This window comes from Coturnix japonica, chromosome 32, assembly GCF_054131305.1.
Source record: "Coturnix japonica strain WE chromosome 32, WE-NBRP24, whole genome shotgun sequence".
NCBI lineage: Eukaryota > Metazoa > Chordata > Aves > Galliformes > Phasianidae > Coturnix > Coturnix japonica.
In genome coordinates, this window is record NC_140694.1 from 3125325 (window position 1) to 3144899 (window position 19575).

Below are 19575 nucleotides of genomic sequence, written 5' to 3' on the forward strand. Positions count from 1 at the left end.
CCTGAATGCTTTATGTTGGTAGGAACCATCTACTTCCTTGGGAAGAGGAGGAAGAAGAGTTCTTAGAGCCCCAAGAGTGAATCCCTGTTGTTTTTGTTAGCTTGGTATGACAAAAGGAATTCAGTGGTGTTTAATATAGGTGGGATTAATTATTTACTAAGGCTGGATCTATTTGGTTTTAATGTGGATGCGCTTATGTGGATTAACCAATAACTATAAAGACCAGGAAAGCAGGAATAGCACAAACCAGGTCTTCCTTGATGTACTTTTATTTTATTTTTAAGCTAAAGCACATCAAAAGATTTATGTCTGACAGAGTGAATTTTTGTGTGTTAGTGCACCATCCTGTCCTGTTGTTGGAAAAAGAAGAGACTGTAAATGTAAGTGTATTGCATATTCACTTTGCAGTTCTTCTTAACTGTTCCCTGAGTGGCTTGTCGTTTGAGCAATCATAAATGATCCATGATCACATTTGCCACTGCTCCTTCCAACAAATGAAGCAATAGCAGTGTACCCTGTAAATCCCGCAATACAGATGATCTTAGAGTGGAGGTAATGAGAAGATATTTTTCCAAGTATGAACCGTATTGCTGCTTCTTTTTTTCTTTGGAGAGGGTCCAGAGGAGGGCCACAAAGATGATCAGGGGGCTGGAGCACCTCCCCTATGAGGACAGGCTGAGGGAGTTGGGTTTGTTCAGCCTGGAGAAGAGAAGGTTGCGGGGTGACCTCATTGCAGCCTTTCAGTACCTGAAGGGAACTTACTCCCAGGAGGGGAGTAAACTCTTTGAAAGGGCTGATAATAGCAGGACTAGGGGAAATGGTTTTAAGTTGAAGGAGGGAAGATTTAGGTTGGATGTTAGGGGTAAGTTCTTTACTAGAAGGGTGGTTAGGTCCTGGAACAGGCTGCCCAGTGAGGTTGTGGATGCCCCGTCCTTGGAGGTGTTCAAGACCAGGTTGGACGGGGCCCTGGGCAACCTGATCTAGTAAATGTGTATGTTTGGTGGCCCTGCTAGGCAGGGGGGTTGGAACTACATGATCCTTGAGGTCCCTTCCAACCCGGGTAATTCTGTGTGATTCTGTGTGATTCTTTTTTTTAATCAGCATATACATCTGTATCTTGTCTAGCCGTGATTGTGTTCAACTGTTGAGTTCAAACATCACTTAATCAAGATTCTCAGTCCTTTATTGACATGACTTGTTAAGTTTGCTTTGAAATAGGCTTTGTATAGGAGAGTTGTGGTGTCTGTTTAAGTGCTTGGTTGAGTCACTGCATTTACCTTTTGTGTTAAATTACTCTATGGGTAGTTCTACTAATAATTTGTAGCAACATCCTGAAAGAAATACAAGGAACTCAGGTCTGCCAACTAATTCCTGCTCACATGCAGCTGCTAGGCATTTTTTCTTGTTTACATACAAGATAATAGTGCCTTAAGATTTATTTCATAACGGCTTCTGAGATGCATATGCTGTTATTATCTACATAAATTTCTTTCAGTGAGAGATCTCTTATACAAACAACTAATTTTAATGTCCAGGCACTTTCAACTGAGCAATGAAGAATGAAGTAATTCCTTTTAGCTGATATCACATTAGGACATCTTTCTTACTTTCTTAATTCCAGTGATTTGAAAACAAGATAGGCTGCCCAGAGGCAAATGAGCTGGTAGTGCTGCTGCTCTTCTACCTGAGCTCTATTGCAGGAGCTCATTGTCCTGCAGAGGTAATAGGTAGGTAGATTTTCATCGTTGTGTCTTTGAAGTATGGTTAATATGAATCATTAGGATCATCATAAATCTGTGCTGTGATTTCTGAAGAAAGGAATTGGGTGCAAGGCAGTGGTAAATTAACCTAGCCGAGTAATTAATTGTATCAGATGGAAATTTCAAATTCTCCACTTTCGTATACCTGTCCTCCTTTCATGTGGTTAACTGAGGTCTCCCAAAGGATTACACTGATTGAAGAGCCAGATAACTGCTGTTACCAGAAGTGTGAAGGAGGCATTGAACTCAATGAATCAAATAAATGAAGGGATTTGTAAGGCACAATTCAAGTAAAAAGCACTTCAAAGATACTTGAAAAGGCCACATGGGTCAAGTTAGCTAATTGTGGATCTTAACCTATGCGCTACATTCTGGCCCAGATTTGTGCATACCTGTGGGGGTGGGCCATGGGAACAACACGTGTGCTGCTTTCTTCATGGTCTGTTACGTTGCCTGCTGTCTTTATAAAATTAAAGCTTACTGAAAGCTTTTGCATACCATACACTGGTAACGCTTGTCTTGTTGAGATTATTTTTCCCTTGTGTTAGCTAATATAAGATTTCTGTTTTTATTTTTATAACCTGAATGCTTTCAAGGAGCTGCAGGTCTTCTCTGTGTTTTTGCAAATTCCTTTTAGGAAGTACTGAGGTAGATCTGTCCAGTTACCCCTACAGCTCTCAAAATGCAGAGTGCTGGATTTCCTGGGGAAGGAGTTGCAATTTTCCATACTGGTGTGGCAGAATACGAGGCTGTCATGGCAGCTAATTAGATGGGAGAGGCAGTGCTGCTTTTTTCCCCTCATGCTCTTCCATGTTATGGTAATCTCTTATAAAGAAGCACCTTAAACTGTAGTGGTTAAATTTAATAACTGTCTGTAAAAGTCATTTAGCTGTAGAAATCCTTTGCTATGGAGCAGAGCTTATTTACAGCTTCCTGTGTGCTCGTTCCCTTTATAAAACAGTGGGCAATGTTCTGTTGTAAGTACACCTTTGTTTAGGAGAAGGTATGAAATATCAGGACTGTGATTTCCATGAGATAACAAGATTGTCTAAATATTAAGCAATGAATTGTGAGGACTAGAATCCAGAATTGGTACCACAGGCAGTTAAGAGTTGTAAGTGAAAATTGCGTTGGTTGTGTAATGGATTGGCAGCTAACACAGTACTTGAAATTCATTTGGCATTTACATGCACGGTAAATTCCAAACGAGCTCCTAAGAACCCTATAAAAAGAAAGAAGTGCATGTGTGGACTGCTAGTCCCTCCCTGTAATCCTCATAGTATCAGGTTATCATCTGTGCATCATCGGGAGTTTTTTAATGCATGTGCAGAGATGAGTTACATTCCCAGTTATAATACATTTCCAACACCATCAGAGGAAGTAGACTGTTGTTATCTTCTCATCTGATGCTTGCACTTTCCACATGAATTTATCTCAGTTTTTCTGCCCTGCTGCTTTTATGCAGTGAATATTGGTAGATCCCAAGAAAATACAGCCACGAATTTTATTACCAATGAAGTGATTGCCCAGCAGATCGCATTCACACTGGCAGCTTGTGACAGATGTATATATAATGGTCCTAAATCATTGCATGGATTCACTGCGTTCTGTGTTTTACTTGAATAAGTTTCAATAACAGTTATCCAAATAAATTAAAATGCCGCTGTCAAGATCACCAGCAGGAGCTGAAGGCATGGACAAAACATATTAAATATCCAATTCCTTGTGGAAAACCTGTGAAATAAATTTTGCTGAATCTGAAAGCGGCAGATTCATCTCCGCTGTTCGTTTTTCTTCTCTCACTTTTATTAATCAAGTCAACTTGTAATTGAGCTTATTCCAGAAGGTTGCTTACAGTTCTGGGTCTAGTTCTGTATCTGTTCCATCAGTCCTGGTTTACTTTTTTTTCTGAATTATAACTAATTTTCCTGGAAGTTATATACTATAATACTTTATCTAGGGTTTCCAATACCTACAAATGAACATAGCTTCTCAGAAACTCCAGATAGATTTGACTGCCACAGTTATTTCCTTTTATAAAATTATTGCCTAGTTCTTAGAATTGGGGTTTTATGTGATCTTAAAACTAAAAATCTACTGACAACTCTATTTTAGACTCTCGTATTTTATCTTAGTGCCCCAGAGATGCCAGTTCTGGATGTTGTCAGTGCGTGCCTAGTGGTTTGAGTAGCTCCCCATCCACTTCCTTTGTCTCCAGTCACTTCTTATCCAGTTGGCAATGGCTTATTTTGACTCCAAGCTGCTGGCTCTGCTTCTCCCTGTGCTTGCTGGGGAGCTGAGCCAGACCCTCAGGGGCCGGCTTCACTCCACTGCCTTGCTTGCAACCACTGTCTCCAAGTAGCATCCTTTCCACCCTTTCCTGTCAAACTCTCTTATAATCTCCTATTTCCCAGCACCCCAGGACTTACTCATTAATTCATGCTGGAGCAAAAAGTAAAGGAAGCTGTGCAATGGCTTCTTTTCTCTTGACCTCACTTTCAACACTTGGTCATCACAGTTTCTGACAACCAGCGGGGTGCTCAACATTTATCTGTACTCACATTCATAGATCTGTTGGTGTTGAAACATTTCTAGAAAGCATCAACTCTTTCTACGTAGCTGACAGTGGTTTTCGTATCTCTCCAGGCTCATTATAGCCACCTGTTCAACAGACTAAGTTCATCAAATCATTTTTAATCATGTTTGTTGGGCTGTGGAGCTGTGCCAGGGTCCTACTAAGCAACAAATGGGTTCAGAGCAGGCACAGCACAGATACTGCTAGAAAATAGTTCCCTCTGGTGCTTATCTTCTTACCAGCTTGCCTATGAAGGGTAAGAATTTATCAATATTTCAGATTACTCGGGGACAAAAGAGCAGGAACTTGGCTTATTTACCTCACAGTGGTAACTCCATTTATTTTGCATTTGTACCAGAGTAAACTAGGGAAGAATTAGGCACAGAGCCAAGTCATCTTTGTGTTTCTTAAATAATCAGCCAATTCTGCAAGGAGTTATGCTGATGAATATTTAACGAGTGAGAGGATCAGATGCTATTCATTAAAGCCAAATATTATACCATAATCCATATCTTCCTGTTCTCAACCAGGAGATGTTTTTAGGGGTATGCTTTGAAAAGAACTCTGAGGAATGCAATCTAACCGGTGCTTACAAAGCAGTAGATTTTGCTGTGCAAGTACTTTGGGTAAGATTTGACCTGTAGTGTTTTACTCTAGCTCCTCTAGGGTGCATGATTATCTGCAGCAATTCACTTGTGATTAGACACTAGTCTAAGAAATAGAGGGTTTTCTATTGCACTGGAGGGAGATCTCATCAGGTATTACCCGCAGTTTGTTTGGACACTAGGTTTCTGCTTGTGCAGATAGAAAGTAGGAAACTGAACTTTTAACTCAGTATAATCAGGTCTTATCCATTCATATAATAACAGGACAGTTCTAAATGTTTTCTGTTGCTGCTCTTTGTTACAGTACCTGTGTTTCAGTGGCATAGTGCAATGCTGCTTCATGTTGAGAGGCATTAAGAATCTGAGAGTTTCAGCAGGTACATGGCAGGTATTACTGACAGTAATAAAAGTGAATTTTGACCCAGTGCCTCATAATTACATAATGAGAAAATTGCTGACTTTTTTAGCACAGATGTTCATGATTATGTAAATGACAGCTTATGGAGGACTTGTCTGCTTAAAGTTCTCCATTGATCTGCATCAGCAGGAGTTCCACACGTACAAAGTAATGGGCAAAAAGAAACCCCTTATGTACCCTAACTCAATTTTATGTACGTACCAAAGGCTGAAATAATCAACATATGGCCTTTGCTGTGTTGCTTCAATGTGAATGACAGCTTGAGAGTTCACAGCCTACCTTTCTAAATTCTGTGGCTTTTTTAATCAAACCTGTTTTTCCATCAGTGACTCAAATGGATCTAAATTAATGACTTCTCCACTGAGTTAAGAAGTACAGACCTTGTACAAAGTGATAAACGTCCCTTACTGAGGAAAACATATTTTTTTCCAGTCATCATTTTCATCTAAGCTAGGCATAACACTTTTTCATACTGAATAGTATGTTGGTCATTTTGCATTTTAGTTGCTGATTCTTCACATTCACAGGATGACACATTGTTCAGGCTGCTGCTAATTACGTATTAGCTATTAAGGTAATTGGCAGCTCTCAATTTAGCTGTTGTGATTACAAAGTACTTGGTAACAGGATGATGGTGCAAAAAGGTTCCAGCCAGTCTTCCTGCTGGGAGTCAGTGCTGCTCCTGTTCTCCTGTCTGTGTGTACAGGTATGAGCCTGGTGTAGAGTTTCATCTGTGCAGTGCTTATCACCATAACACAGATAGTATGGCAGTGCAAACGTGTGCAGGTGTGTAGTCATGTATACATGTGTAATCCACTCCTCTCTGTCAGCAGTGGTCTCAAATCACACTTTGGAATAATGTAGTGTTTAATCAGATCTTGTTTCGGCCAGAAGGCATGTGTGAACTGCTCTTTCTTGATGATTCTTGACCTGTTTGATGGCCATGCTTAGGGAGTGTTGCTATTAGAAGCTGACAGATTGTATATCAAAGCTTGTGTACCACAGCACATCATCTTGAAAGGATGAGTCGCTGTGACCTGAATCCTTTGAAGTGTTTTTGAGATTGTAGTTTTTGGTTGTTGTGGGTTTTTGTTTGTTTTCAAAGCTGTCTTTGCATGTCTTAACAGATTTTCCCTTCTGTTTTTAGACTTCGCTGAATGTTTGTCTGTAGGGAACTAAACTATTTGGGAAGCACTCAGCTCATTACATCAGTACATTCAGGTAGATTCTGAACCTACTCAGGATTGCCCAGGTTCAATTTGCATGGGTAGATGGAGTAATAATGTACTTTAAGCAGAAAACTCTGGACAGAAAAGTGTCCTTCAGTGAACAAACTACTAATAATCTGATGAGTCTTATATGCAGATGGTTCTCAGACACCTGCAGATTCTGTTTAGGTAAGATTTGTAGCAAAGTGAATATTCCATCCATTAGTTCCTCCATAAATCATTTTAGTCTATCATTTTATATCATTGGAACACACACTTTTATAATGGAGATTTTATTTGGAGGAAGTTGATTTGAGGTCATGCAGGAAGTGTGTGAAACTTGATGCGACGTGAATGAGAAATAGCATCTTCTCAAGAAGGACAGGGTTCTGTTGCATAAGCTCAAGTACAAGATCTTGTCTGTGGAGGACACAAGTTGTCTTAATACTAATTTTGCATTGACTTCTAGATACAGTACACTACATCAAAACCTGCTTTAGCTCTTCTACAGTTACAGTCTGTATTCCAGGAGCCATGACCAAATAAGCTTCCAGGTTTGTCTGGTTATAGGAGATCTTGTTTCAAACTAACTCCCTCAGTGACAACAGGACAAGCAGTGAACATGTACTTACTGAAAGAGTTTATTAACTAATTACAGACATCCTTGGGAATACTGGGAGACTGCTTGACAAAAAGCCAAAGCACACCCAAACCAGTAAAATGGCAGCACCTTTTTTGGGATCTTGGATTTCTGCTGGTCTTCAAGTCTAAAGGAAATATCCTACCAGCCTTCGCTTAGTTGGACTATTAGATTTATTGATGTGGTCTGGCCTCTTGGTTAGGGAGCTGCACTCTGTGTTTGGGACATTTTCTCCATTGTGCTGCAGCTGAGGAAATTACCAGCTCTTACTTCTCATCCCCTGTAATTTCTCTGCGATTGGCTGCTCACTCAGTTGGTAGCTCTAAGAATAGTTGGGTAGAAATGTCATTCATTGTTCACCACTGTAGATTGCTGTCTTAGACCTTCAATCTCTTTTCTTTAATGGCTACAAAATAGATTCTTTCATACACAAAAGAGATTTTGAAATGCCTCTTTTATACTTTTTCAGGGGGAAGTTTATGATACAGGGTGAGACTTTTTAAATAAAATGGGGATTTATCAGGCCTGAAAATCCCGGTGTCAACAGGCGCAGTTTCCCAAGTGCAGTGCTCTATTAGAGCTGTATACCTATGATAGGTTTCAGTGTTCATGGGTCCCCATGCCACAAACCAAGCCCTTCTGCAAGAAATTCTTTGTTTTATTCACATGATTAACGTAAGTAGCAGATACATAGAAAACAAATTGAGTGCAGTTTGTATCATCTCTGAAATAACGGGGCTTTTAGGGCTGTACGGATATTGTCAGGCACTTTTTGGACTGTAACATTTCAGCAAGGAGAAGGTCTTGGTCTGAAGCCCCATTTAACTTACATTAAGATTACTTGGACTAGACAGTGAAAGTGGTTTTTTGAAGAATTCCTTATCTTGTTGGAGTGTATTTGGGGTTAATAGGACCGACTCTCAGGTATTCTGTTAGGTACATTCAGAAGTAGAAAGTTTGTTCTTCATGGAAATAAAAACAACAACACCACACATTGGAAATCATAAGTACTAATACAAATAACCAGTTTGGGGAGTATTTCTTGGTGTAATAGGCAGATTTCTTTCTTTCTGGCTGGTATGAAGTATGTACAAGAGTCTGGCATATAAGCTAATAGTAATAGTAATAGTAATAGTCTCGTGCGGGTTGGAAGGGACCTTAGAGATCATCGAGTCCAACTCCTGGGATTCGACCCTCTGTGCTGCAAAGTGGCACTTCTACCACTTGCACCACAGGGGGGATTCGAACCCCAGGCCCTGGTGTTGCAAGGCGGCATTCCTACCACTTGCGCCACCGGGGCACACGAGCTAAGGGTGGAAAGAGATCCCTTTATGATCTGGATGTCAAAATGGAGCTTCATGGTGTGCTATTAGGACACACTTGGACTTTTTTACACTTTGCATGAGTATCTTTCACATACTTTTCAGAGGTGGCTGATGGTAAAGGGCAGTGGGATGTTTTAATTCCCCAATTTGCCTTAAACGAAATGAAAAAACCCTGCCTGAGGCTTTTCCTGCAAACCTAGCAGGTTGCTATGGATTAAACTACTTAATCAATCTGGACAAACTGTTCCATGCTGCTCATAGTAGTCAATACCACCAGTCACTTGCCATTTCAGCAGCTTAGAGACAGACAATCCTTCATTCTGCAGACAGAGATGTGCCAGAAAGCCAAAGTTGCTAAATAGCCTCTCTAGAAGAACCTATAAAATCTTGTTGTCTCCATCCTTTCCCATCATCATAAGCTAGTAGCATAGCAACTGATGAAGCTGCTTGAACTTGAGTTGACCTGAAATTACATGTTTCACGGTTTATGTGTTTACTACTACTACTGCCTTTCTACTTTTTTGTGCTTGTTGAATTTACATTTGCAGTCCCTGTGGGAGATTAGCAGCTTGTTCATGCAGAAAGCTGAAATAGATTTAATAACACATGATATATGAGCTTAAGTAGCGCCCAGAGTTAGAAGCATGAGATAGAGCTAAAGCTGGCCCTGACTACTGGCTGTTGAGAATTCCTTGTTTTTGAATGGGATGTGGATGCAGTTTTCAGTATCTTTGTACAGAGTATTTGCAGCCATAAGAAAGGAGACTTCATCTGTCTTGGATATGAAAGTTACCTTGAACATTGTCTGAAATTGTCCATTTCTCTCCATTGACTATAGAGGGAACTTGAGATGATTAGTACAAGCTTGAATATATAGAAGCTACACATTAAATTTTAGAGTATTGCCATCAGTTCATGGATATGTAAGTTCTTAACACATAGGAGTGTGTTGTGTTGAGTCTCTCGTGAAAGATGTCCATAACAAGAATGGTATTCCATAATAGTGTCATTCCATAAGCAACAAGGAGCATGATGCTGTTTCTCTTGTCATGATGTCATTGTGTAGCTATTCTGTGGTTGAGAAGATCACACAAACATTAAAAATGAGTTAAATGGCCATTACTCGCAACCCTGGGGAGCTTGATGCTCGCATAGATTAGCTGGAGACTGCCTGTGCACTCCTATCTGTGTAAAGAAAGGTTGCCTTCTAGCACTCTGAGAGCACAATACTTATGAGCGTGTCTTGCTACAGTAGTGGAGGTTTTTGATTCTTTTGATACAGTTGTGTCTCGTCAATACTGAGCCATTAGGGAGCCTTGGGAGAGTCTACAATCACCTTCTTTTTTCCCTCTTTTACACTACAAATGATGACTCAAAGAGAAGCATTCAGTTCTAATCTATGTGGGTTCTTGTAATAAGCTTTACAATTAGAGCAGTCTTCCATCTAATTCACTTAATTTACGCTGGGAAATGAGATACTGTTCAACTAATCCGATGCTATTTTCTTCTTTATTAGAGAATGAAAGCATCCTTGGAGGCTCTGGTGGGATTCAGATTAAGCTTCTGAGAGACAAACAGTATGAAAGGCTAATGAAATAGCATGCTATGGTAATTCCCAATCAGTATCCGTGCCCCACTCCTTTAACCTATAACAGAATTAGGAGAAGAGTTGGTAGGGGGTGATGGACTGTACCAACTCTTTCTGGTCTCGGGGTAAGTTCATAAATCTCTGTTTAATAGGATGACACTGATAAACTTTGTTAAGTAGGGTTTGTTCCACCTGTCTTATCTGGTGACTGCAGTGCTTTCAAAAAGGTTTCAAGAAGTTTTCTGAATTATCTTACCTCTTAACAAACTTCATTGCATTCCCCTCTTTAAACTCAGGCAGCTCTGTTGCTTAATTTAGAACAGACATATTCAAATCACTGAGGAGTATTTCCACTGCTTTTTAAGGGGGAAATGTATAGAGAGTGTGTTCCTCATTCTCATCAGGCTGCAAGTTCTTTAGAACAAAAGTACTACACCTACCCTGCTGTGAGATGTAAAGGATATAATTCCATACGTTTTGACTATTAGCTCTTTGGGAGTGTCAGAAGATGAGCATCTTGTCAAATATTGGTTATCTTGCTCCAATAGCTTCTTTTTTCTTTCTGTGATTACAGTTACTATCCCCAGAGATCTGCTCTGCTCTTGTTTTATTGCCATTGCGTTGAGTTTTTTGACCACTTTGTTTAGTTCTTTGACACCATTCTGGATCGCATATGTTTTCTCCCCTGCTTCTTCTACATATGGGCTTTGTTTTACTGCTTTTTTTTCTCTGTATGATCTCCTGTACTTGTGCCTTTTCAGCTCTCACTTCTGTCCTTCTCAGCCAGATCGCTGTGATTGTCTTGCTGTCAACTTGCAATTCCATTTCTACACAAAACCTCCCACTTTCCACCTTTCCCACTGTAAATACCAACAACCTTTTGTTTCTTATGCTTTTGGAAACTAAAGCATTTCCTAGCTTAATCTGTCACATAGATCTGCACTGTATCTGCTCCTTCTGCTTCCCCATGACATTGATGCCAGTACTTTTGACCGAGTCTTCTACAACTTCAGTTTTTGGGAAGGAATTCCTGCCTCATGACGTGGTGGACATTGGCTAGTATTTGTAGGTGACCTTTTTGTTGTAAGACAGGAGACAGTTGATCAAATCATGATGTTGTGTCCAGTCCCTTGCAGGCAGAGATATTAGCCGTGAAAGCAAAAGTGAGAAGCAGATGACATGCTATGACGTGTGGTCTGTATCATACCATACTGAAGCTACTTACTGTGTGCTAGTAAATTCTGCATTGGAAGGAGTATCACATGGAAAGGACTGACATTAATTTGCTAATGCATTAAACAATATGGCAGCATCTAATTGCATCTCCCCAGTTACTACTCCAGTGTCCTGGATCTTTAGCTAAGTACCAGCCTGCCAAGTTCCCATTCTTTCTGTAAGTCTTTGATTGTTAAGCACATAAAAATCTTCTGATTGTTCCCAGGAATGGCTGCAGTGTTGATCTCAAGAGGGCCAACGAGACACCTGCACACCCGCTGGGCCTCTGCATGCAGTGCAGGAGTGCTTGTGAAGGATGAGAAGTGAAATGTTTGTAAGGGTGGTGATTGCAGGTTGGGACTGCTGTGTTGGGATACAAATGGGATAACGGGATACAAAACCAGCTTCTCGCAAGAAAGGCTTTTGCATCCTTAGGATGTATGAATCTTTGTTCTGTAGACTGTAGAAACCCGGCACTGTCTTCTCTCTCTTCCGTGGATTTTTGCTTTAATTAAATATTCAGAATTATTGATTTTAGAGCTGGTTCTGGGCACTTTTCTTTGAGAGTAGGCAGACTGGTGCAATTTACCCATGCAGGTGAATTAATGAATCACTTTATTAACGCCACTGGCACATTTCTTCCAACACAGTTGACATATGCCATTGCTGTCAGCCTATTGCATTACCAAGAGACTGATTTGAATGTCTCTCTTATAGACAAAAGAGCTATTAGTACCGTGTCTGTCAGTGCAGTGAAATGGTCTCATGCTAAATTTCGTCAAATCCTCATGCTGTTTCTTTGTGCAGTTAATGGAACTGGAAGTTCAGACAGTCACTGGAAAGCAAAATTCAATGGCTGCATTTATAACAGTAACGTGCTCTTAATAAGCAATATAAATACCATGATTCAGAGCTTAAAATGCTCATTACAGGGGTGTAAAAGTAGAAGGAGTCACACAGATGCTGTTCAGACATTTACATGACTGGCTCGAAGCTGTCATTACAAACAAGGTGTGCAACACAGCTGTGCTAAGGTGACAGATTTATCTTCAAGGACAGAGGTACGAAAAATCCCAACAGTGGCACTTCAATGTGTTGCCACTTCATTTCTTAAAACAGCTGGGTTTGCATTCTTAAATGTAAATTTAATTATGTACATTCTCAGTAGCCACTGTTTGTGGCTGTTGTGCCAAAAAACACACAATTATGTTCTGTTCTGCAGTTTTTGTTTTATTAGAAGAAAAAAGGGTTCTAAGAAGCTTGACATTTGCCTTCTGGCCTCATCTTTACCCGTTTCACCTGCTCAGTGAGGATGCCGTGAGAAAATTGTGGTTACAGTTCCTATTAGTAGGGGAATAAGCAATATCAGGTTTGGAAACACAAATCCTGCTTGTCCAGCAAATAGCAGCTCCCCATCCCCAGCTCTTTAACCGCCAAAGAATGAAAAGCACTGTGTGTCTTTGAGCTTGTAGTTGGAGCCTGTGCTCTTGGCTGTGTGCATGTGGGTCTGGGCAGGCTGCAGCTGTCTTGCTGCTCTTTGGGATTTCTGGCTACAGACAGGACATGTACTACTGATGTTACAGGATATCAAGCACTGTGACAGGTATAGACTGGATGGCTCAGGGAGCCTTGTAACAATAGGGGTTCTTTTTTATCTTAAATCATCTCTTGGACAACATGCAAATGCAGGGTTGATTTTTTTCTAATGCCTTTCTCTTATGAATTGTATCACAGTAGACAGTGAAAACAGTTCTGATGTTTCAGTATTCAATCGGCTATTGACATTTCTAAGCTGAGTTCTTGCATTTGGTGCATTTTTAAGTTCAGGTGGAGACTCTGGTCAGCTGGAGGTTTGTCCTGTGAAACTACTTGGGATGATACAGATACTGGGAGACTCTTTTAGGGAGCTTGGGAAGTCCTTACGTAGTACTATGTGCTGTAGAAAATCAACATGTAACTCTTCTGTTCTTATGCTTTGCTAGAAGTAGACTTGGAACTGGTTTTTGAGTGTGACAGACCTTTGGGCTGATCAGGTTGAGCTGATGTTGTGTTCCCATGTGTATGGCTGTCTATGGAAGCAGGGCAAGAAAAAGTATCCAGTATTAACTAACTCTCTGTAAAGCCATCAGCTACTTTCCCTTTTGTTTTACTCTCAGATCAGTCTCTTCTATCCCTGTTTAAAAAGCAGCAACATTCCATGGCTTCAGTTTTGCCAATTAATTTTCTTGAATCTTTTGTAATTGATGTAAGCTGTTCACATAATTCCCTTCTGTCATGAGATACTTGCATGAAGTCTCAAAACACCAAAAAGCAAAAAACAGCCATCTAATTGCAACAGCAACCCCAAAAAATAACATCAGCAGCGTGCCAATTTGGCATAGAACGTTTTTTACTTTATTATAGAAATCAGAAGCTCTGATTTAGAGCAAAGCAACAAACAAAAAAACCCCTCAACATTCTCCTGTTTTCACGTCTCAATTTGAGACAGCTTCTTTGGCAGTTCCTTTCTGGTGCCTGGGAGAACAATGGAGGTTTTCTAAAGGTCTCTTGGTAGAGTTTGCCCTTTTCCTCTGGACAGATCAGGGACGTCATGGTGATGGAACTTCAGCCTTCTTTCACAAGGATTGATATAGCAAGATCTCAGCTGTGCTCCTTTCCAGCTTCGTGCTCAGGTCTTTTTCTTAGTGAGGGGATTATTGCTTTCCATCTGGGATTGCAGTGGTTTAGAATAGGCAATAAGCAAGGGCTTGTTCAGGAATCGCCTCTCTTTTTTCTTAAAGATGATACAAACTTTCAGACAGAATTAATGCAAGTGACATTCACTGCAACATTTAAATAGCTCATTGGTTGTCCTAGTGGGTATTACCTCTTCTATGATTATCTCCATATGGAATATAATCAACAGTTTCTGTTTGTATTTAGTAATGGATAATAAAATTAATGGCTTTAGCTCTGTTCCAGTTAGGCTGAGTGTGTTTCTTGCAACTGTATTTTCAAACATTTTTTGCCATGTCTGCTTCCTCCTATGCTTCTGCCAAAAGGGAGTTTTTCCCTCAGTTCTATTTGGCTTTTGAACAGGCTGCTTAGTTTTCAGCAATCTCATCTTGCTTTTTCACACAGGGGTTTTAGATGTGAGAGGTAAGTTGGGCTGAAGTTGGCAAAAAAGAGTTCAGAAAAAGCACTCTGTGAAATAATCTTAATGTACCTCTGGGTGCATTTCCGAGATGAAAGTCATTGCTGATTGGGGAGTATTTGTCACACTGCTGGGAGAACAACTACATGCCTTTTACTTGAATGATAGTCAATCTAGTACATTTTACAGTTGCTTACACATTGGTCATCTACTGATCTACTACTTAAAGGATTACCCAGCACCTCCTATGAAGATAACTGTAGTTTCTTTCACTGCAGCAATCAAAATCTGTAACATTTCATGTTTTCATTGGGAGCTCCATTAAAAGCTCCAGAACTGTTTAGACCTCTACCAAGGACTGATGGACCAGCTGCTTCCTGCCACGTTTCTAACAGACTTGTTGATTTTTTCCAACATAACATTTTCTTACATCATCTTTATGGGAGAGAAAAAAAGTAGCGTGTTGAAGGTGTCTCCAGCAAATAATTTGTCTTCTATAATACCGTTTTCCTTCGCGATTGATCTCAACGGACAGAGCTTAGCAGTCTTCTATTGACTTTCTCCATCTTTTGGTCCACTTTACAGTGTTTTACCACTGAACTATACAGATAACTGGAAAACTAAGTATAGAACATAAACTCTGTTCTCATTTCAAGCTTTTTCACCCATGCTGCATCCAGTGCTTTGTCACGGAGCACTCGGTTCATCCTCTTTTCTCTCCCTCATTTTGGAGCCTTTTGAGCTCAATTAAAGCAATTGCTTAGAATTGTCAGGTAGAGAAGTATTCCAGTAGAAGGGTAGAGATACCCAGAAGCGGTTGTCCAAGAGTAAAATGGGTGCTGTATGTGAAGTATTTCTCTTCTTATGGAGGGCAGAAGAGTACACCCTGAATTCCATCACTGACTGCATAATTGGAACTACTTTGTGTGCAGGGTAAAATCTATGCATGTTCAGTAACTATTTTGGGCTTGTACTATGTCTTTTCTTTTCTTGAACCCTCATTTTTGTGTCCATCCTGGGACTGGCATTCAGGCTAGATGCCGTCCCAGTTGCAGCAGCCCAGTTCCAGGTGTGCTCTTCCCTGCAGTTTCTGCAGGAAGAGGGATAAAGGCTGAAAGGGAGCAACATGGTGGACAAAGCTTGCTATATAAAATATGGGCTGGATGGATGAAATGATGCTTAAAATACTGCTGATTGCAATTACATGTGTACAGACCCAATCTGTTTCCCTGTTAATCGAGGTTGCAGAAAGGTTTTAATTACAAAAGGAAGCTGTTAGCATGAGGCTGGTCATCTGTAACTGACAAGTGGGTTTAGTTATAATGGCCAAAAAAAAGGTCCTGGTTTATGTTCTAGTTGTGCTAAATAGTGAATAACTAGTTAAGATCACTTGCAATAGTTTGGCAAAGAGTGATATTGAAAAGTAGCTTCCTGTCCAGTTGGTGCCAGTAGGAAAGAGCCCATTATGTGCAGTGAGGTGTTACTGAGTCTTGAAAAATTGCAATTACATCTGCTCATCTTTGCTCCTTCTGTTTGGAAAATGAGAACAACAGTTTCAACTCCTAATATTCCATTATTCTGCAACATCTCTTCCTCTAATGTTATTAGAGAGACAAAAATGAAGGGGTAGATGAAAATGGAAACCCTGTTTTGGCAGAGGTGGAGGGGAGGTGGTTTAGATCTGTCCTGAAGTAGGCAGGGAAGTAATGCTGGATGCCGTCTTAATTTAAATTGCTTTGGCAATATTAGTTTCTAAACTTGCTAGACAAGACTTTAATGTCTGGTTAGCAGGACAAACTGTTCTATTAATTAAACTCAGGCCCATAAATCTGTTCTAACTGGCAATCAAATCCCAGAGTAACCTGGATCATGCTGTTGTTGAAGCATCACCAGCCCAGGAGAATGATGCTTAATATTTCATTTGTCTTGTGCTCAGCTGTAATGTGACTTTGCAAGATGTCATTTTTTGCACTGGGAATAAAAATCAGTGAGTCCATCTTTTAATGCTCTTGCACCAAGAAAAAAGCAATAAACAATTTAAGATTTATAATGATGTGATTTTTAATGATAATGTATCAACATGCATTTCTTGAAAACTAATTATTTTATTTTTAGAGAAATAACTTTACTGCATAGCTGATTGTGATTAGATAGCCAGAGGAGGTGAATTAGGTAACGTTTTAGTTGGTACTTTTGTATTTACGCTGGTTTCTGTATATTTGTTTCTCTTCACTCAGCAGATGTTAACCTGCAAAACTTCTCCAGAGGGGAAAGTGCTCTGGTCCTCCATCCCGTGTTGCTCCATCTCCTTTCTTCCCCATTCCCGTGGTTCTGCCCTCTTGCTGTTTTCTGTGCTCAGTGAGGAATCAGCTGTGGGAGTTGCAGAGTAATTCCCATAGGGCTCTAAAATTAATGTCGTGATGTAACATTCATAGGTTTCTTTTTTTCTCAGAGAGAAATGTCCTTTTCGTTGCCTTGTTTTCACAAGAGAATAGGTTTTGTGTCCTCTGGGCTGAAGGCAAACTGCATTAGAGTGTGGCAGAGCAAAAGCTAAATGAAATTAATGAAATTGCTCATAATCTTGCACAGTTCAGCTCGGGTTTTCAAAACCACAAAGCATATGCTATTCGTGTGGCTTCCAATACCCAGGTGTTATTTCCAACAGAGGGGGATGATCAGGCAGGCAGGGCTCAGGAGACCATCAGTGGCTTTTGTCACAGGGTGCTGCTGAGATATCAGTGCTTGTCTTTGCTTTTCTATCACAGAGGTTATATTCAGTGGCTGAGTTCCTCGTGATGCTTCTCAGACATCTGGGCACTCTTCCAAGTCTCACACAGACTTTATTTGGGTACTTCTGCTCATGAAATTAAGCAAGTTCACAGTCAATCCTTGGTGCCTTTGTTTTTTTTAGCTCTGAGCTATCAAAGCTCTCAGTCAGTTTTAGTGGTGCCTGGAGTGCAGGACCACTGAAAGATCCCCAGTGTTTGTAACTGCAGTACCTTCTCAGACAAATAGCCAGTGCTTTCACTGCAAATCTGTCCTATTTTTCATGTATGTTTGCCTCTATAAAACTTCAGAATGAACAAGTGATTTGAGTTTTCTGCTCTTTGCTAGTTGTGTCATTTTAAGCACTACACAGGTGTGCTCAATCTGTGTTATTTAAGACTTCTTTTCCTCCTCCTAGGTTCTATTGACTGCCAGTATGTGTATGCGTAAAGGAGGAAATAAGTACAAACCTTCTGTTCTTTTAAATGTATGACTGTTGTGCTTTATATTTTCAGCAGAAGTTGCTTTGTAAGCACTGTATTTTTTGAAGTGGTGTTTCTGCATTGGTAATGCTACCAGTTGCATTAATACAGCAGTGCAAGGGGCAATAACTTCAAAACAAATATAGTGCCTTTTTATTGTTTTATTTCTGTAAAGCAATAAATACTTTCATAAAAAGAATATTCCAAATGAAAGATTTGGTAAATAACAGGAAAAATTCAATAACTAACAATGGACTGGGGGCAGACTTGCTTTACAGGTACATAGTGGAAGGCCTCAGGCCTCTCATGATTTCTTTTTGTCTACAGAACCCCCAACTCCTATTGCTCCTCCTGAGCTGCTGGCTGTCGGAGCCACCTACCTGTGGATCAAACCCAACGCCAACTCCATCATCGGAGACGGGCCCATCATACTGAAAGAGGTGGAGTATCGGACGACCACTGGGAACTGGGCAGAAACCCACATTGTGGACTCTCCCAATTACAAACTGTGGCATCTGGATCCAGATGTGGAGTATGAGATCAGAGTGCTGCTGACTCGCCCTGGAGAAGGAGGCACGGGACCACCTGGACCACCACTCACAACAAGGACAAAATGTGCAGGTAGTGTTTCTGCTGCTTTCCAGTACTGCATGGATGTTTTGGTTTGCTTACTGATGCATTAACAGACAGGACTTTACCTGTCCTTCTTGTAGATGTGCTTCTTTGGAGATCTGAATGAACTTTATGGATTTTGATATGCTGTAGGTATGTTTTGACTTTTTATCCATGGACAAGTGTTTGAGAGTGTTGTTTTTATTCATGCAGTGTGTTTGCTTGCAAGACTTTCTTCCACAGGGTATGTCTGCTTTCTGTTGAAACGGACAAGCAAACGAGAGCTTTTCAACTGATTCTCCAGTAGGCAAATAGATCTTAGGACTTGACTATTATCACATTTTCACCCTGCAAGTTTATAGCAAAATATGTGTTCTTCTTAAGTAGAAGCAGTTCAGTGTTGGCTATTCTGTGCAACAGGGATAAGTGGTAAGCATTGAATTGTTAGAATATATTTCTGTATTCTATTTGATTGTGCTGATTGTTCCTCTACCTTCTGACAAAGAAACCTATTTGAACACTGCACAGTGTCTTCCTTTTTGCTTTTCATATTGGAACAGATCAGTTTTGATCCAAGGTTATGAAAAATCTTTCTAAAGCATTTTGGACTTATCAGTTAAAATTAAAGGATCACATTCTTCATGTTTCAGGTATATTCGTCCCATTTTCATAAATGGATCACTAATGGAAATCAAGAATAGTGCTCCTCACTGTCTCTCACAGCATAAGTATCCCTAGCATCATCCTCTTCCTTTGCCAAAGAAGCCTGGCAGGTTGAGAGTGCAGGGCAGAGCTGGGGGCACATCCCTACTGCCTTTGCTTTTTGTGTGGCTTATACAGCAGTGAACATCTGGAGTCTCTTTGAGAAGTTTTGATTGGTAAAAAAAATAGAAAGGAAACTTTAGCATAAGGATTTGGCAGTTGGGTGTTTGCTATATTCAGCACTTATACATTGGCAGAAGACAGATGTTTGGAGGCTTTACTTCAGTGGTATGGATGTTCTGCTGGCCTCTTTGGGAAATGGCATGTGCTGTGCTTCCAGCTGTCCTCATTCACTAGTGTTGTGGTCACGTCGGTGTCAAATTTTCTAACCTTCAGCAGAAATAACCTGGCACAGTGCATCTCCATGTGGAATTATGACATGCTGAGGTTGGGTTTCTTGCAGCTTTGCAGGCCAACTTTCTGCGACAGCCAAACTTGCAAGCCTGTCTGGTAATACTTTCTAGGTAATACAGGATTAAAAAAAAA

The 19575-nt window shown here is 40.4% G+C and overlaps 1 protein-coding gene across 2 annotated transcripts in view; it reads left to right on the plus strand.

Annotated features, from left to right (window-relative positions):
• The window catches only part of LOC146755473 (receptor-type tyrosine-protein phosphatase T-like), a 176435-nt gene extending 157583 nt beyond the window's left edge, over positions 1-18852 (plus strand). For both annotated transcript variants that reach the window (XM_085525444.1, XM_085525445.1), the window contains one exon: positions 18043-18852. In XM_085525444.1, coding sequence (XP_085381570.1) covers positions 18043-18398 — 356 coding nt within the window. In that variant the 3' untranslated portion in view covers positions 18399-18852. The remainder of the gene's footprint in view (positions 1-18042) is intronic.
• Positions 18853-19575: the final 723 nt, after the last annotated feature.